This window comes from Vombatus ursinus, unplaced genomic scaffold (assembly GCF_900497805.2).
Source record: "Vombatus ursinus unplaced genomic scaffold, bare-nosed wombat genome assembly UNPS02015012.1, whole genome shotgun sequence".
Lineage (NCBI taxonomy): Eukaryota > Metazoa > Chordata > Mammalia > Diprotodontia > Vombatidae > Vombatus > Vombatus ursinus.
In genome coordinates this window covers 264361-282257 of record NW_020954790.1, presented here as the reverse complement: position 1 = coordinate 282257, position 17897 = coordinate 264361, and the positions used below count along the sequence as shown (strand labels likewise).

At 41.8% G+C, this 17897-nt stretch overlaps 1 protein-coding gene across 2 annotated transcripts in view; it reads right to left on the bottom strand.

Moving 5' to 3' along the window:
• Window positions 1–17897, bottom strand: part of LOC114030752 (zinc finger protein 420-like) — a 60418-nt gene that overhangs the window by 18106 nt on the left and 24415 nt on the right. The window contains exon 5 of one of the 2 annotated variants that reach the window (XM_027845622.1): window positions 8773–10266. In XM_027845622.1, coding sequence (XP_027701423.1) covers window positions 8773–10266 — 1494 coding nt within the window. Of the gene's footprint in view, window positions 1–8772; window positions 10984–17897 lie in introns of both variants that reach the window. The other variant, XM_027845621.1, reaches the window with a different exon arrangement.

Below are 17897 nucleotides of genomic sequence, written 5' to 3'. Positions count from 1 at the left end.
CTCCTTGAGGGCAGGAACTGTCTTTTGACTTTCTATATATCCCTGAAGCTTGGTGCTTAGTACAGTGCCCAGCACACAACAGGTACTTAATAAATGCTTATCAACTGAGTGACCTATGGGTGAACTCCCCCTTTCAGAAGTAGCAGACTTAGCTCACAGGTAAACTCTCCTTTAATGATTCACATATTCACTTTTTTTTCTTTTTTCCTTTAGGCAATTGGGGTTAAGTGACTTGCCCAGGATCACACAGCTAGTGTCCAGTGCTTGGTCTGAGGCCGGATTTGAACTCGGGTCCTCCTGACTTCAGGGCCAGTGCTCTATCCATGGCGCCGCCTCGCTGCCCCCCATATTCACTCTTGACCAGCTCCTCTTCTTTCTCTCTCAGAAAGCACTGTGTACATCATCTCCTGCTGTCAGTCTATCTGGTATTTGTGAATGAACCAGTGGATCAGGTAATTCAGAGAGAACAGAATTTTCCCTGGCTCTGACTCCTAATCCTTTGACCTCTTGGCACAGACCATGTCTGAGTCAGGGTGGTCAGACAGTTTAGACTCGATAATGGATGGAAATGAGACATTCATAGACTAACAGTTAAAAAATGGTTTACTTCACCTGAGCAATGGAAAAGGTGCTCGGCATGTATACAGGTGGTTTAGGAAGATGCAGGCTTCCCTCCTTTCCCTAGAGAAACCCGTCTGGTCAGCAAGGCAGGGTGTGGTGACTCCCTTTGAGGGGCAGCAATGTCTCCCAGGCTGGCCTCTCTTAAGGCATTTGGTGACTGAGAAGCTGTGACTCTCCTGGGCGCCACAAGGCCTTTTAAGGACTAGCCTATTTAGAGCGCCGGCCCTGAAGTCAGGAGGACCTGAGTTCAAATCCGGCCTCAGACCAAACACTTGACACTTACTAGCTCTGTGACGCTGGGCAAGTCACTTAACCCCAATTGCCTGAAAAAAAAAAAAAAAAGAACTAGCCTATCCTGGGTGGAATAAAGCCCGATGAGCAAGTGCTTAGAGCACATCTGTTTTGTTAGTGCCTTCATAGTGTCCTGATTTTTATTCTCTGTATTCACCTCAAAAATCATAAGAACCTTTTGAGTTTCTAACGGAGGGCAAGAGCTGTCTTTCTTTTTTCATATTTGCATTTTCAGCACTTAGCACAGTGCCTGGTACACAGTCGGTGCTTAATATATGTTTACTAACTGTAAACAATACCTTTTAAGTAATTTATGTCCTATTTGGTCAAGAGGCTGATCTACTGTGGGTGCTCCCAGCCAGACCTCGGCAGAGAAATAAAAGACACGCGCTGTTCCACCAGATAACACAATACGCCAACGTTGTGTGACACGCCGCAATTAAAAGTGAAGCGAACACATGGGTTAGCAGCAGCGACAGACACCCGCCCATGGAGAGGCGAGTAAATCACATCGAGCATCCAAACAGCATAATGTGAAAACAGGAATTTCATATGTAAGTTGAACACCAGAAAGAAGAGGATTGAGTGCAATGAAGGCAAGTACATATAGGAAAGTAGAAAACCAAATCTGGGGGAAAACACAGCAGTAGAAATAGAATTTAAAACGAAATTGGGCTGTAAAATTTCACTGAGAAAGGAATAAACATACTTTAAGAGTTTATTGAACTCCAAAATCAATGCATCAAAATAAACCTGAAATGGCATAAAAATTATTTAAAAAGGGGAAAATGGGAAAAATTATAGAAAAGATATCTTCAATGTTTATAGTAGCAATGCTGGAAAATTCAGTTGAAGAACAGCAGGGAGAAAGGATGAAAACGGTATCCAAGATCCTAAATCCAGGGAAAGTTTTTTAAAGTTAAAAAAAATCCTCAGGCAAGTGCCCTCTTAGCATCTGTTGGTGTTACGCTTCTAGCGGTGTATACTGCAGACCGTGATGACTTAGGAAAACTAGTTACTCCCCCACACTGGCCCCCACCCTTGGACGTGTGGTACTCTCTGTACCCATCTTCTCTTCAGGTGTGCCTTTCTTTACAGTGCTCTCCCTTGGCGCTGGCTCCCTCTAATGCTGCAGAAGAAATCTGAGGCACCAAAGGCAACTGGCTCTCCAGCAGTGAATTCCAGCTTTTCCTTTTCTACCCAACTAGCCTCAGGCTCTTTGGCCCAGGGAGGGAAATCCAGATATCACTAAAATCTTTTTGTTCATCTTGAGCCTCCAGCTGAGAGTTCCAGCAATTAGAAGACCTGTCCTTCCAATGAATATCTGATCTTGGCCACCTGGAGGCGAGAAGCTATCACACTCCTCTTCCCTATATATTTAGCTATTCATTACCTCCTCCCCTCCCACCTGCATTTAAGGAAATGAAACACATACAGACCATCAATGCAGAGATTAACCAGAGTTTTATCTTAATAATGCTTTTAAAGGGTAGATGAAGGGGAATGCAGAGAAAGACAAACTTTGGACAAAGACATATTGTTCCTGGAGCAAGAAATATGAGAAGGGAAATGGAATCCCTGTGTTAGATGTGCATCTCCCTTTTGGCAAGTTCAGTGACACAAGGATGTCCCCAGACACTCCTCTTGGCCCTAGAGTATGGTGCTGGCCTCCCTGCTGCATCCCCGCTCTCACTTTCCTGGCAACTAGTTTCCAAGGTGTCTGCCAGGCTCGGTCTCTTGATGCTCTAACCAGTTTCTGGTGGAGTTGTTGCGAGGGCCTTAGTGGCCACTCTCTAGACCAGTGAATGCCCTGTGTAGTGTGTCTGCCCTTTCTCCTGGGGGTGGCAGCCCAGAGTACTGCATGCAGTAGCAGCAGACCAGGTACATGGGGTGCAGGATTCTGGGGTACAGCCCACCTTATCTCTCATGAACCCCCTGACAGCATCACCTGTTTTGTTCTTCCCCAATCCCTTAGGAAAGGCGAGAGGCTTAGCTTTCAGTGACAGTCATGGCCCTCCAGAGGCTCAAGGAAATAAGCATTGGTAAATTCCTGTTTGCCACCAGAGGTCTTCTCCAACACCTGGTTATACACATACATATATACATTTATAGATAGGGATGGGAGAGAGAGAAAGCTGCCTGTGTATAGCTCCAAAGTTAGCTATTATAAAAAGCAGCCTCAAAGAAGGAAGAATAACAACTTGGACACTCAGAAAATCTCAGGAGACAAAACTCAAGAAAGGAGCCAGTAATCAAACCCACGGCCTCAAGCAGCTATATACAAATGCCCAACAAACCAGGGCAACCACAGGTCTCAATGCCAGAGGGCAAATCTGACCTCGGAGACGTCAGTGAGATTTAGTAGGATAAAAACAATGACTGGACCCTGGCTCTGGACGGGTGTTCACCTTACTTGTAAACAACAGAATCGGTAAAGGGAGAGGGCAGAACTCAGGTGAGGAAGTCCAGGAACCATAGCAGGAAGCATCACAGAGAATATGAAAAGTCAATGGAGGCAGAAATAGAAGGGATTTGGTCAATGATGTATCTTACAACCTGGTTGGAGGGAAAGAAAGGACAGACAAGGTGTATGGAGAACAGATTCCAAGCCTGGGACAGAAGCATAATCTGAAACACTGAGGGGATCTTCAAATGCCCAGAGGGATGCTGGAGTTCTCACTGTCTACCATGAGCAAAGAAGCTCATGACATCTTCACTGGCCTTGGTGACAATTTCATCCTTCAAAAGGTGGAGGAACCAACAAGGGGAAATTCTATTTTGCACCTGATTCTCACCAACAAGCAGTAACTGATGGTTGGGGCAGAAATGGTGGGAACCTGGGTGGGAGAAGAAGAAAGGCCACTCCATCCTAGAATTTATGATCGAGAAGAAAACTGGGCATAGTCTGATATGTACTTTAGGATGGGCAAAAACAGATTTTAATGGGTTCAGAGAAACAACAGGAGACTCTATAGAGTAAAAGAACTAAGAGGAAGTCAGCTGAAGGATGGAATTCCAACCAACATGAAATTCACAAAGAAACATACAGAAGATGGAAGTAAGGCCAGGTAAGCGATGATGAATGTTAAGACTGTAGAACAGTTGGTGTCACGAATGCTATGGTCCAGAATGAGTTGAGGCTAGGGAGGGATACAAAAGACAACAAAAAGGGTTTGGATTCTTCTCCGAAAAGCTTTATTGGGAGAAAAGAGAGAACGAATAAGGGGCTAGACCTCTGCCTGAAACAGGAGAGGATTACAATAACTGCCAGCAGTAAGAAGGGAGAGCTGTGAACTCCTCTTTTGTCTTTTTTCTCTACCAACAAGAATGAACTTTAAACAGGAATGACACAAGTACCATAACTGGTGAAGAGCTGATACTAATGGGGTGCTAAGGTGGAAGATGGTACCACGGAGCCACTATCTGTGGCGGCTGAAACACCACCAAGAACAAGGAGGGACCGAAAGACTGAGAGATGAGCTGCTGTGTTATTTATTTTCAAAGACGGGAAGAGGACAGAGTCTGCCAACTAGAAGCCAGGATTTTAAAAGAGATATTTGGCAAGTATTTAGAAAGGGAAGCCAATGTGGCTACATTAAAAAAAAAGCACGTGACAGTAACTTTATTTCCCTTTTGACAGGATGACCAAACTAGGAGATGAAGAGAATGATGTGTGTGCAAAAAGCTTACCTAGATGCTAGCAAAGTTTTTGATAAATTATATCACACTATTCTAGTAGAGAAGATGAGAGAAACATGGATTAGGTGATGATACAATCAAACAAATCAGAACTGGTTAGACGATAGGACTAAAAGAATGGGTGCTAATGGTTCAGTGTCGACATGGCAGGAAGTCTATGGTGGACCTGTCCTTGGCCCTGCATTAACAGTTTTATCAGTGATACGGACAAAGGGACAGAAGATATATTCATCCAATTTACAGAGGACACAATGGTGGTAGAGTAGATAATGTAGGACTTGGAATCAAAAAGACTTGAGTGCAACTCCTGCCTCAGTCACTTACTAATTGTGTGTCCCTGGGCAAGTCACTTAATCTCCATTCCTAATTTTCCTCATTATAAAATGGAGATAATAACAGTATCTTCCTTCCAGGGATGCTGTGAGGATCACATGAGATAACATCTGAAGAGCACCTTGCCAACCTAGAACACTACATGTTAATTATTATTATTACTACTATCATTATCATCTTTGGACTCATGCTTTCTGCTTGGATGTACACCTCAACTGTTGACACTTACCTTGGTAAGATCAGGAACACGCCTATGCTAGCGACCCCAATGCCACACAAAACATTCCCTTGGTTGTAAGCATCCAGAACCCTAATTAGGAGCCTTTCTCCTATCCCACCACAAGACTAAAGGTCAGCCCACTGGATCCTGTATTTCATTCCACTGCCTATGGCCTCAGTTATGTCAGTTTCTGCATAGACCATATTTCATCTTTATTCTGGGGCTGCAAACTGGCCACAAATTCAAAACATTTGTTAATAAATACTGGGAAAAATGGAGGGAAGGCTGATAACCTCTCCTGCTTCCACGTAATCCTCTAAACCTTCCAACGCAAATGGGAAGTAAGTCTGAAGTCAGCTGTTGTTAGACTGTGAAAGGGTTTAAAAGTTAGGCTGAGACTTTATGATTTATCTTGGAGGCAACTGGGAACCAACCACTCAAGATTCTTGAGCAGGGGCCATTATGGTCCGATCTGCACACTATGAAAATTTTGGCAGCTGTGTGGAGGATGAATTGAACTAGAGGCCAAGAGAGCCATGAGGGAGCTTGCGACATTTGACTATGTATCCCTGGGCCAGGCATTAAGCGCTTTGAGTCTCAGTTTCCTCTTCTGTAAGATGGGGGTGCCTATAATAATCTACTTCTCAGGATGGTTGTGAGGGTCAAATGAGATGACTGATGAACTTTGAAATGGTATATAAAGGCCAGTGGTTACCATCACCATTAATATTATAGCACCATCATTGGTAGGTAACCCTGAAGAAGGAAATTTCAGGGCCATGGAAGGATCAAAAGCGAGGAGTTACAAGGAAGCTGAGAAATGAGTGGGAGGAAAGGAAGTGGAGGCGATGAGTATAGGCATATCTTCCTAGGAGTTTGGCTACAAAAAGTAAGAAAGATATAGGGTGATAGCTACAGGGACGGCTGGTTCAAGTAAGGCTTTCTTTTTTCTTTTCTTTTTTTTTAAGCTTTTTTGGTGAGGCAATCGGGGTTAAGTGACTTGCCCAGGGTCACACAGCTACTAAGTGTCAAGTGTTTAGGGCCGGATTTGAACTCAGGTCCTCCTGACTCTAAAGCTGGAACTCTATCCACTGCTGCACCTAGCTGCCCCTTAAACACCTCAAACTTAAGAAGCCTAAAATAGAATTCTTAACCCCTCGTGTAGATAGAACTTTATCCACTGCGCCACCTAGCTGCCCCTCAAGTAAGGCTTTCTTAAGGAGGGATGAGACCTAGGATTGTTTGGAGATAGCAGGGTAAAAGAAGCCAGGAGATAAGAAAAACAAGGGAAGAAATAAGGGATCCTCAAAGCAGCAAATTCCCTGAAGAGATTGGAAGGGGTAAGATAAACGGCTCGTAACCCCCCTTAATTCATTCTCTGAAGAGTCAGGAAAGTGTTTCACTCCTGCTCAGATGATATCTGAGGGGCAGTGAGGTGGCGCAGTGGATAGAGCACTGGCCCTGAAGTCAGGAGGACCTGAGTTCAAATCTGGCCTCAGACCCAACACTTGACATTTACTAGCTGTGTGACCCTGGGCAAGTCACTTAACCCCAACTGCCTAAAAAAACAAAAACAAACCAACCCCCCTTAATTCCAGGGTCTTCTCTCTGTTAATTATTTCCTATTTAACCTGTATATAGCCTGCTTCCTATCAAGTTGTCTCCCTCATTAGAGTGTAAGCTCCTTGACGACACGGCTTGTCTTGCCTCTTTTTTGTATCCCCGCACTCAGCACAGTGCCTGGCACATAGTAGGTGCTTAAAAACGTTCACCGATTGACCGAAGTGGGCTTTGCCAAAGAGAACTGCATTTGTTCATTAGAGACGAAGCAGAGGAGACACACAGGATGACAAGGGGCAGTCTGAAGACATGAAACTGCAGAGAGGAGGACACTCACAATACACGGCTTCCAGCCTTTTTTCACGGTAAAGGAGCAGGCAAGATTTGCAGCTGAGCTGGGGTGAGTGGTGGAGAAGAAGCATGGGCTAGAAGGCCAGATGTGGATCAGTCTGGGACAAATAAAAGGGCAAGCAGACACCAGTGAAGACAGAGCTGAGATCAGAGAACACACGCTTGTAAGGGACCCGCTTGACACAGTTGTGTGACTTTCTCCAGCAGCCCTGGGGGCAGCCCAGTGGTGAGGACAGAAACAGAGGACAAGGAGGACTTCACGGGTGGAGGACATTAGATAGTGGTTAATGCAGCTCTTATTGGGTAATGACACACTGTTCTGCGCTCATGGTATAACAATGTGGCTAGTTCTCTCCAATCTGTTTTTAGATTTCAACTTTGTCAAGATTATGTTGGGCAGTCTGTCCTATCTACTGCTGTTTTAATCTATGGTGATTAATCAGTCTTTTAGGTGGTGGACAGAATTTAAAGAACTGCCTTGTAGTGCAGTGCTTTTATTTATAAGAGAATGGATCTTAGTCTTAGAAAGGTTTATTGTTCCAATACAATTCAATTCACTTCTACTTAAGAGATGCAATATGCACACAAGTACAAAATATGAACAAAACGATTGGGACTGGGGGGGAGGTATTTGGCACAGGGCATGGAAACCTGGAATCATCAGGAAACAATACTGAGATAACCAAGAAAGGCCTAATAAATATAGAAGACAGAGTTTGAGCTGAGCCTCAATGAGAGCTACAGATTCTAAGAGGCTGAAGAGGGAGAACGTTCCAGGCACAGGGGACACAGCTTGTACTAAAGGCACAAAGGAAGGGGATGCGATGCCATCTTCACGGAAGAGAAAGATGGCCAATCTGGTTGGAATACATAGAGGATGTAAAGGGAACAAATGTGAAGTTAATCTGGAAAGATAGGAGGGTTTTAGAATACCAGGAGCTTGAAGTGCACCCAAAGAGAAGTTATCATTTCACCCAGGAAGGAACAGGAAGTCACAGGATCAGGCTTCTGCTCTAAGGGGCCATTCTGACAGTTCAATTTGTAGTGCACAGACTGGTACATGGAGGTAAGGGAAACGGAGACCAACCGAAAGGTTATTCCAAGGGGCTTGCTGACAAAAGGGGAGGCCTGGAACTAGGTGGCCCAATGAGGCGAGTGGAAGAGAACAGTGCTCAACATGTTATGAAGGTAGAATTGACAAGATCTGAGACTGACTGGATATGGAATATGAGGGAGAGAGATAAGATCTAGGGAGCAATAAAAGGAAATAGCTTCGTCAAGGAGCCGTGTATTGTGAGTGTCCTCCTCTCTGCAATTTCATGTCTTCAGACTGCCCCTTGTCATCCTGTGTGTCTCCTCTGCTTCGTCTCTAATGAACAAATGCAGTTCTCTTTGGCAAAGCCCACTTCGGTCAATCGGTGAACGTTTTCTCCATGACTAAGACAAAAGGGGGCGAGCTCCTGTCAGATTACGACAATTTTTAAAAAGTATATTGAGAGTCTAAGTCACCTGCAATAGAGTGGTTGGGAAAAGTGGGTGGTCTGGGATTTCAGAAGAGAAAGAAATGGTTTGGAACTGCTTCTGTGGAAAATTAACCGGAATTTACTTCCTCTACAGGACTTCTCTCTGGTTTGAAATAACTAATTTTTGACAAAGTTGGTACTCAGGTTGAGAATTTTACATTCACAAGGCTTTACCTTCATAAGGTATCTCTCCAGTATGAATTCTGTAATGCTGAGTAAGCTGTTTGCTCAGGCGAAAGTTATTTCCACATTCATTACACTGATAAGGTTTCTCTCCAGTGTGAATTCTCTGGTGTTCAGCAAGTCCTGTCTTTAGGCGGAAGGTCTTCCCACATTCATTGCATTCATAAGGTTTCTCTCCAGTATGAATTCTCAGGTGTCCAGTAAGACCTGTACTTCGGCTAAAGGCTTTTCCACATTCATTACATTCATAAGGCTTCTCTCCAGTATGAACTGTCTGATGTTGAGTAAGATGCGACCTTTGACCAAAGGCCTTCCCACATTCAGCACATTCATATGGTTTCTCTCCAGTATGAATTCTCTGATGTCGATTAAGCTGTGTACTCTGGCTAAAGGCCTTCCCACATTCAATGCATTCATATGGTTTCTCTCCTGTATGATTTCTCTGATGCTCAGTAAGTCCTATGCTCAAGCGGAAGGCTTTTCCACATTCGTTACATTCAAAAGGTTTCTCTCCAGTATGAATTCTCTGATGTTCTGTAAGTGCTGTGCTAAGCCTAAAGGCCTTCCCACATTCTTTACATTCAAAAGGCTTTTCTCCAGTATGAATTGTCTGATGTCGACTAAGCCCAGCACTTCGGCGAAAGGCCTTCCCACATTCATTGCATTCATATGGTTTCTCTCCAGTATGAATTATCTGATGTCTTGTAAGCTGTGAGCTCTGACAGAAAGTCTTCCCACATTCATTACATTCATAAGGTTTCTCTCCAGTATGAATAATCTGATGTTGAGTAAGCTGTGTTCTCACTCGGAAGGCCTTCCCACATTCATTACATTCATAAGGTTTTTCTCCAGTATGAATTCTCTCATGTTGAGTAAGTCCTATTCTCTGGCAAAAAGTCTTCCCACATTCCTTACATTCATAAGGTTTCTCTCTGGTATGAATTCTCTGATGCTGAGTAAGTCCTGCTCTCTGACAGAAGGCTTTCCCACATTCATAACATTCATAAGCTCTCTCTCCAGTATGAATTCTCTGATGTTCAGTAAGTCCTGTTCTATGATGGAAGGCCTTCCCACAGTTCATACATTCATAAGGTTTCTCTCCAGTATGAATTCGCTGATGTATGAATAATCGTGTGCTCAGGCTAAAGGCCTTCCCACATTCATTACATTCATAAGGTTTTTCTCCAGTATGAATTGTCTGATGTTGAATAAGGGCTGAGCTTTGGTGGAAGGCTTTCCCACAGTCACTACATATGTAAATTTTCTCTCTGGTATGAATTATCTGATGTCTAGTAAGCTTTGAGCGCTGTCGGAAGACCTTTCCACATTTACTGCATTCATAAGGTTTCTCTCCAGTATGGATTCTCTTATGTTCAGTAAGCTGTGAATTCCTACAGAAGGCCTTTCCACATTCCTTACACTCATAAGGCTTTTCTCCAGTATGAATTCTCTGATGCTGAATAAGTCCTGGTTTCTGGCAGAAGGCTTTCCCACATTCATAACATTCATAAGCTCTCTCCCCACTATGAATTCTCTGATGTTCAATAAGTCCTGTTCTATGATGGAAAGTCTTTCCACAGTCAATACATTCATAAGGCTTCTCGCCAGTATGAATTCGTTGATGTCCTATAAATCTTGAGCTGAAGATTTTCCCAGATTCATTGTATTCATAAGGTTTCTCTCCAGAATGAATAGTTTGATGTTGAATAAGTGCTGATCTCTGGTGTAAGCCTTTCTCATAGTCATTGCTTACGTAAGCTTTCTCTCTAGTATGAATCATCTGATGCTGATCAAGCTTTGAGCACTGGCAGAAGGCCTTCCCACAGATTTTACATTTGCAAAGCTTCTCTCCAGTATGAACTTTTTTATGTTCAATAAACTGTGAGTTCCTGGAGAAGGCCTTTCCATATTCCTCATACTCATAACATTTCTCTCCAACATGAACTGGCTTATACTCCATGAGGTCTGATATATAATTGAAGGGTTTCCCACACTCATTATACTTGCTCTCTCTATGCATATCATATTTAGGGACATTCTTCTCACTGTCCTGCTGCCTCCCCAAATGAGCACCACATTCCCAGGCTTCTTCCCAGTTGAAAGCACAGGGATTATCCCTTTCAAGTCTTTCCTGAGATGATTCTTGTGTCAGAGGTCTCAGATGTGAAGCTGATTCCTTAGTTTCAAGTCTAGTTTCCCAAACTGAAAGAAAGAAACAGAGTAAATATCCTCTGTATCGCCTGCTACACACACAGATTTTACTCTATCAAGGAATGTTCTTGGCAAAAATAACCTTAGCTCTGTAGGAATAAGGAAAGTTCTTCACAATCCTTCAAGGCCTACACAAATATGTATTATTGTTGTCACCATTACTACGTGATGGCCAAGTATATCTTGCTGGGGTGGGCTTGGTGACAGCCCTAGAAACAGCCCTACCTAGCTCTGTGGTGTGCAAGAAACTTAAGCAATTCTTGAGTGCTGGTGGTTTCACCAGGAAGAACTGTGTTCAAATCCTCCTTCTGATACTAGCTGTGGGATTATGGGTGAATAATGGAACTTCCCTGAGACTCAGTTTCCTTAGCTATAACACGAAGAAGGCAAGTCAGCTAGGATGTTCCCAAAAGAGGAAACTGAGGTTCAGACTGACTTAGGGACCTGCTTCGGAACACACTGCTAATCAGCATCCAAGTTGAATTGTGGCACAAGGTTTTGTGGTCCAACTCCAACGCCTTTCCCACCAGCCCGGAGCGCTTCTCTACAAACAAGAGTGTGCCTGCTTGGAGCAATTCTAAAGGCAAGACCCAAGACAAGCAGATGGAAAACACAGAGGCCACCATTGGCTCAACAGAAAGACTGTATGTTCTGACAATCTGAACTAGACAGGCTGATTCACAGATTGTTGGGGCTAGAAGATAATTTAGAGATTACCTAGTCCAGGGGTTCTTAGCTTTTTTGTATGTCATGGACCCCTCTGGTAATCTACTGAAACTTATGGATCACTTCTTAGAATGTGTCTAAATGCATAAAGTAAGATATATAAAATCACAAGGAAACCAAGTAGATAGATATACATTTATCAAACTATTTTTTTTAAAGTTCGGGTTAAGAACCTCTGATATAATCCAAATCCCTCGCCTTACAGATAAGGAAATTGAAGCTAGGCAGTTAAATACCGTGCCCAAAGTTACAAATAGCATTAAGGGCAGAACTGGACAGTTCGCACACCAAACCCTCCCCTTGTCTCAACTTGCCTATTACTGCTGAGGGGGCCGTCGTCCTCCTAGTCCCCCGGGTTTACAACCCAAGCGTCATCCTCCACCACGCACTCTCACCCTGCCCAACCAATCAGTTGTCAAGTCCAGTGGTTTCTCCAGTATGAATCGTCTGATGTCGACTAAGCCCAGCACTTGGACGGAAGGCCTTCCCACATTCATTGCATTCATATGGTTTCTCTCCAGTATGAATTATCTGACGTCCTGTAAGCTGTGAGCTTTGTAACGTTTCTCACATATGTCCTCTTCTCTCCTGACCCTGCCCCCACCCAGGTGCAGACCCTCCCATCACCTCACTTCTGACGACTGCACCAGCTGGTGGAGGGTCTGCCTGCCTCAAGTGTCTCCCCGCTCCTCCCTCCAAAGTAATTTTCCTGAAGAGCAGGAGTGACCATGCTACCCCTCTATCCAGTAAGCTACAGTGGCTCTCTGTCACCTCTGGGATCAAACACAAAATTCTTGGTTTGGCGTTCAAAGCCCTTCATAACCTGGCCCCTTCCTACCTTTCTAGTGTCCTTACACCTTACTTCCCTGGCCACACTTTGTGACAGTGACCCTAGCCTCATGGCTCTTCTTCTAAAACACACTCCGGGCATTTTTAAGGGCTGGCCCCATGCTGGACCTCTCTCCTCACCTGTGCTCCCTGGTTTCCCTGACTGCCTGCAGGTCTCAGCTAAGGTTCTATCTTCAGCAAGAAGCTTTTCCTAGTCCTTCTCAATCTTAGTGCCTTCTCTCAGACACTTTTGTTGTTGTTGAACTGTTTTTTAATAGGGTCTTTGTGACCTCATTTGGGGTTTTCTTGGCAAAGATACTGGAGTGGTTTGCCATTTTCTTCTCCAGATCATTTTACAGATGAGGAAACTGAGGCAAACAGGGTGAAGTGACCTGCCCAGGGTCACACAGTTAGTAAGTGTCTGAGGCCAGATTTGAACTCAGGTCTTCCTGACTTCAGGCCCAGTGCTCTCTATCCACCTAGCTACTCCATTAGAGTAACTCGTTGTTAGGTTTATTATTAAATAAAATTTAGTAGAGAGAGTATTTGAAGGGCAGGAGGAAATAGCAAACCACTCTAGTATCTTTGCCAAGAAAACCCCAAATGGGATCACAGTAGGGCACGACCTAGCACACAATAGGTGCTTACTAAATGTTCACTAATTGACTTTATTCAGCAGATGGTGGTGCTGAAAGGAAACCAAGGCCTTCCTCTACAACAATGTGTGTGGAAGAGCAGAGAACCAGCCTGGGCAGCAGATGCTGCGCCTTCACGCTTCATATGATGAAACGAGCAGTCACACCGACAGTTCAGAAGGCATTTACAGGGACAGAGACGCTAAGAAGAAGCACCACTTACTCCTTCCTCACAGTTAATAGAAACTTTTTCAGAACAGCACAGCAGGTGGGCAGTGAATGACAGCATCACAGACTGGGGAGTGGGAGTCGCCCTGTGGCCTCTACCCCTGCCCACACAGGGTCATCTCCCAGGAGGGGCTGCCCACAGCCTCCCCAGGCAGCCCCCTCTCCTGGGTGACTTCTCCTGCTCAGGAAGCTTTTCCTCAAAGCCTGCATTGGTCTCTGTGGCTTCTGCATCTGCTCCTGCTTCAGCTTTCTGGAGCTACTGAGAATAATAACAATGGTAATTATACCTGACACTGATAAAGCCCATACTCCATGCCAGGCACTGTGCCTACACTCTTTGCAATGATCTCATTTGACCCTCACAACCCTGTGAGTCAGGCGCTGTTATTATCCCCATTTTACAAACAAGGAAACTGAGGCAACCAGGCCTGCCCAGGGTCACACAGCTAGTAAGTGTTAGAGGCTACAATTGAACTCAGGTCTTTTTTGACTCCAGGCCCAGCACTCTATTCACTGCATGAATCCCTCTCCAAATACTTGAAAACAACTCTGCTCCACCCAATCCCTCTGCTCTCCAGGACTTTCCCCTCTCTTCCCCTTCTCTACCTTTTCCCTTTCCTTTCCTCTCCTCCCTCCCTCCCTCCCTTTCTTCCTCTCTCTTCCAAACAGCAAAGGATAAAGGCTTGCAATCATGAATAACTTAACTAAGCAGAACTGGGTATAATCCAACAGTTGGAAAAAAAAAAGACCTTCAATGAAATAAAGGACTTTCAAGAATTCTTGAAGAAAAGCCCAGAACTGAACAGAAACTTTGAAATACAGAGGACTCGAGATAACTATAAAAAAGTAAATATGAATGAGCAATCACACTGAAGGGGGACTAAAAAATGAACCGTTTACATTCCGATATGGAGAGATGATACGTATGCCCCTTCAGAACCCCATCAAAATTAGGGCTCATAGAAGGAATCTTATAAGAGGGCCTGTAAGGAGTTTGGTTATGTTTTGAAGATCCTGAAAGAAGAAAAAGGAAGAAAAAATGTATATTAGGTTAAAAAAATTAGAGGAGAAATGAAGTGTGCAACCAGAAATCTATACCAATGTGGGCATTACCTGAACCTCACTTTTATCTCAACTGTTCAAAAGAAGGCAGAATATTAAATATACACATAACAATTTTGGTGTAGAAATAGATTATTCAACTCAACAAGGAAACAGAAGGGAGCACAGAGAGACTAATGGAGGAACTAACAGGAAAGGTAGATTCATGTAAGGATTAGTCATAACTAAAACAAACTTTAAGCCCAGAGGGTAGGATCGTGAAGAGGAGCGTAAAAAGAAAAAAAAAGGTGTGTGTGCGTGTGTATGTGTGTATGAAGGAACAAAATGAAGAGGGGGTGGAGAGCAAAAGGAAAAAGCGTAAAAGAATGAGATGGACAGACGTCAATGAGTCAACACCGTGACTATGAAATGGAAATGGAAAGCCAATGGATTTGAAAGCAGAAACCAACAGTGCTATTGGTGAAAAACACTTGCACACAAAGATACACACAACACTAAAATAAGGGGTTGGAGCAAAACCTATTATGCTTCAGCTGAACTCAAAAAAGCAGGGGTAGTGATCATTATTTCAGACAAGGAAATAGCAAAAATAGACTTAATCAAAAGAGAGAGACTGTATTTTGCTAAAAGGTACCATAGACAATAAATCATCTTCAATACTTAACATAAAATGAAATTAATGACATAGCACCCAAATGTTTAAAGGAAAACCTGGATGATTTACAGGGAGAAATAGCTAGTAAAATCAAAGCAGTGCGACCTCAATATATCCTTTTCAGACCTAGAAAAATCTAACAAAAGTAATAAACTAGAAAGAAATTAAGGCTTGAACACAATTTTAGAGAAGTTAGATATGATAGAATGCTATATCTAGCTAGTATGGAGTTCATATAGGAATATAAATATTGTCAGTTGTGTGCAGCACCTTTATGAAAACTGATTACGTGTTAGGGCATAAAAAATCATAAATGTGAAAAAATAGAAATATTAAACACATTCTTTACTCACATCAATGCAATAAAAATTATATGAATTAAGGGGTATTGAAGAAAAGATGACAAGTCTTTTGGAGAGTTAACTTAATCCTAAAGAACTGGCTGCTTAAAGACATCATGGAAATGACCAAAATTGTATGGAAAATAATCATAACAATGAGAAAACATAAAGATATTTTGGGGATGTAACTAAAGCAATACTAACAGGAAAATGTACATTTCTAAATAGTGAACAAATGAAAGAACAGACTAACAAACTGGACATCTAACTTAAAAAAAAAAAAAAACCAAACAAACCTAGAAAACCAACAAATTCTAAAACTTCAATTAAACACCAAAATAGAAACCCTGAAACTCAGAGATAAACAAAACTGAAAACAAAGAGAAACAAAAAAACACTGACTAAATAAAATTAAGAGTTGTTTTAGAAGGGAAAAAACAATAAAATAGATAAGCCATTAACTGATCTGATTAAAAAGAATAAGGAAAACCAAATTACCAGGATCAAAAAATGAAAAAGGAGAATTCACTACACATGAAGAAGAAATTAAAGACATAACTGGACATTATTTTGTCCAGCTATATAGGTATTTAGGTATAAACCTACAATAAACAAATATTTACAGAAACATAAAGTACCATGATAGAGTAAGAAATAGACAATTTAAATAATTCAAACTCAGAAAAACAAACTGAATAAGACATGAATGAACTTTCAAAAGAAAAAAAAAACCCAGGACAAGTTGGATTCACAAGCAAATTCTTATTTTAAAGTTAAAGTGATTTAATAAGACTATATCAATGTTTATTAGGGACACTGGTCTATAGTTTTCTTTCTCTGCTTTGTCTCTCCCTGGTTTGGGTATCGAGAGCCTATTTGTATCATACAGACTGAAATATCTTCTTTTCTTATGATTGCAGATAGTTCAAGTAGTTTTGGAATTAACTGTTCTTTGAAAATTTGATAGCTTTCAATTGTAAACTCATCTGGTTCTACAGTATTTTCTTCCCTTTTGAGAGTCCATTTGTAATTTGTTCAATTTATTTTCCTGACACTGGGTTATTTAAATAGTCTATTTCTTCTTTTGTTAATATGGGTATTTTATATTTTTTAAATATTCATTTATCAGTTTTGTTGACATAGGATTGGAGAAGTACTTTGTGATACTTCTGATAATATTCTTTATTTTTCAACTGCTGTGAATTCTTTTTTATTAGGGATTTTTGATTTACTTCTCAAGTATTTTAAGTTGTATGCATTTTTCACTTCTACTTTCTTTTGTTGATGAAAGCATTTAGAGATATAAAATTTACCCTCAGATCCACTTTAGCTATATCCCATAAGTTTTGGCATATTTTCTCATTACTATCATCTCTTTTGATGACATTTTCTGTTGTTACAATTTTTTTTTAACTCACCTATCAGTTCTTTAGAATTATGCTAGTCTCCAATTACTTTTAATTCTTTCTTCAAAGGTCTTTTATTGAATATAACATTTATTGCATTGTGTTCAGTAGTATTTTTGCTTTTCAACATTTTGTGGTGAGGCTTTTATGGTCAATTTTTATAAAAGTGCCATGTATGGTGTACAGTAGTATGCAAATTCCTTTTGATTCCCATTCAGTAATCACAAGAAAGCCATCATACCTTTTTTTTCTCCCCCAATGTATTATACAGGTCCTTAATGTCTTTTTTTTTTTCAGTTAATTTGTCTAGGTCTGAAAGGGGTATGCTATGTCCCCTCCCACTATTATTGAGCTACTAGTTATTTCTCACTTCAATTCAATTACTTCCAATTATTTTGATGCTGTTCTACACAAACATAGACACACACACACACACACACACACACAGAGTACTGATATTGCTTGGTTATCTATGGCCATCTATATTGGTTATCTATGGAAATTAAACATAATTTAATTTCCCTGCTTATCACTTTGTATCTTGTCTATTTATGATAGTATTATCTGAAATGTGACTGTTATCCCTACTGTTGAGAGTTTAGCTGAAGCATGAGATTTTGCTCCAGACCCTCATTTTAACTCTGTGAATTCTTACGTTTCGTGTTTCTTATGAACATCATAATCAGATTCTGCTTTCTAATAATCTGCTACTCTTTTCCATTTTATGGCTGACTTGATCTCATTTACATGCTTAGTTCTGACTGTTTAATTGTATGTTTTCCTCCATTCTGTCCTCTGGTACTTTTCAGTCAATAAACATTTATTAAGTTCCTATAATGTGTGTAGGCACTGTGCTACACTATGGATATAAAACAAAAACAAAGACAATCCCTGCTCTCAAGGAGCCTACAATCTACTAGAGGCAATAATGCTTTTTCCTAGCTTTTGCTCTCTACCCCCTCTTCATTTTGTTCCTTCACACACACACACACACACACACACACACACACACACACACACACAC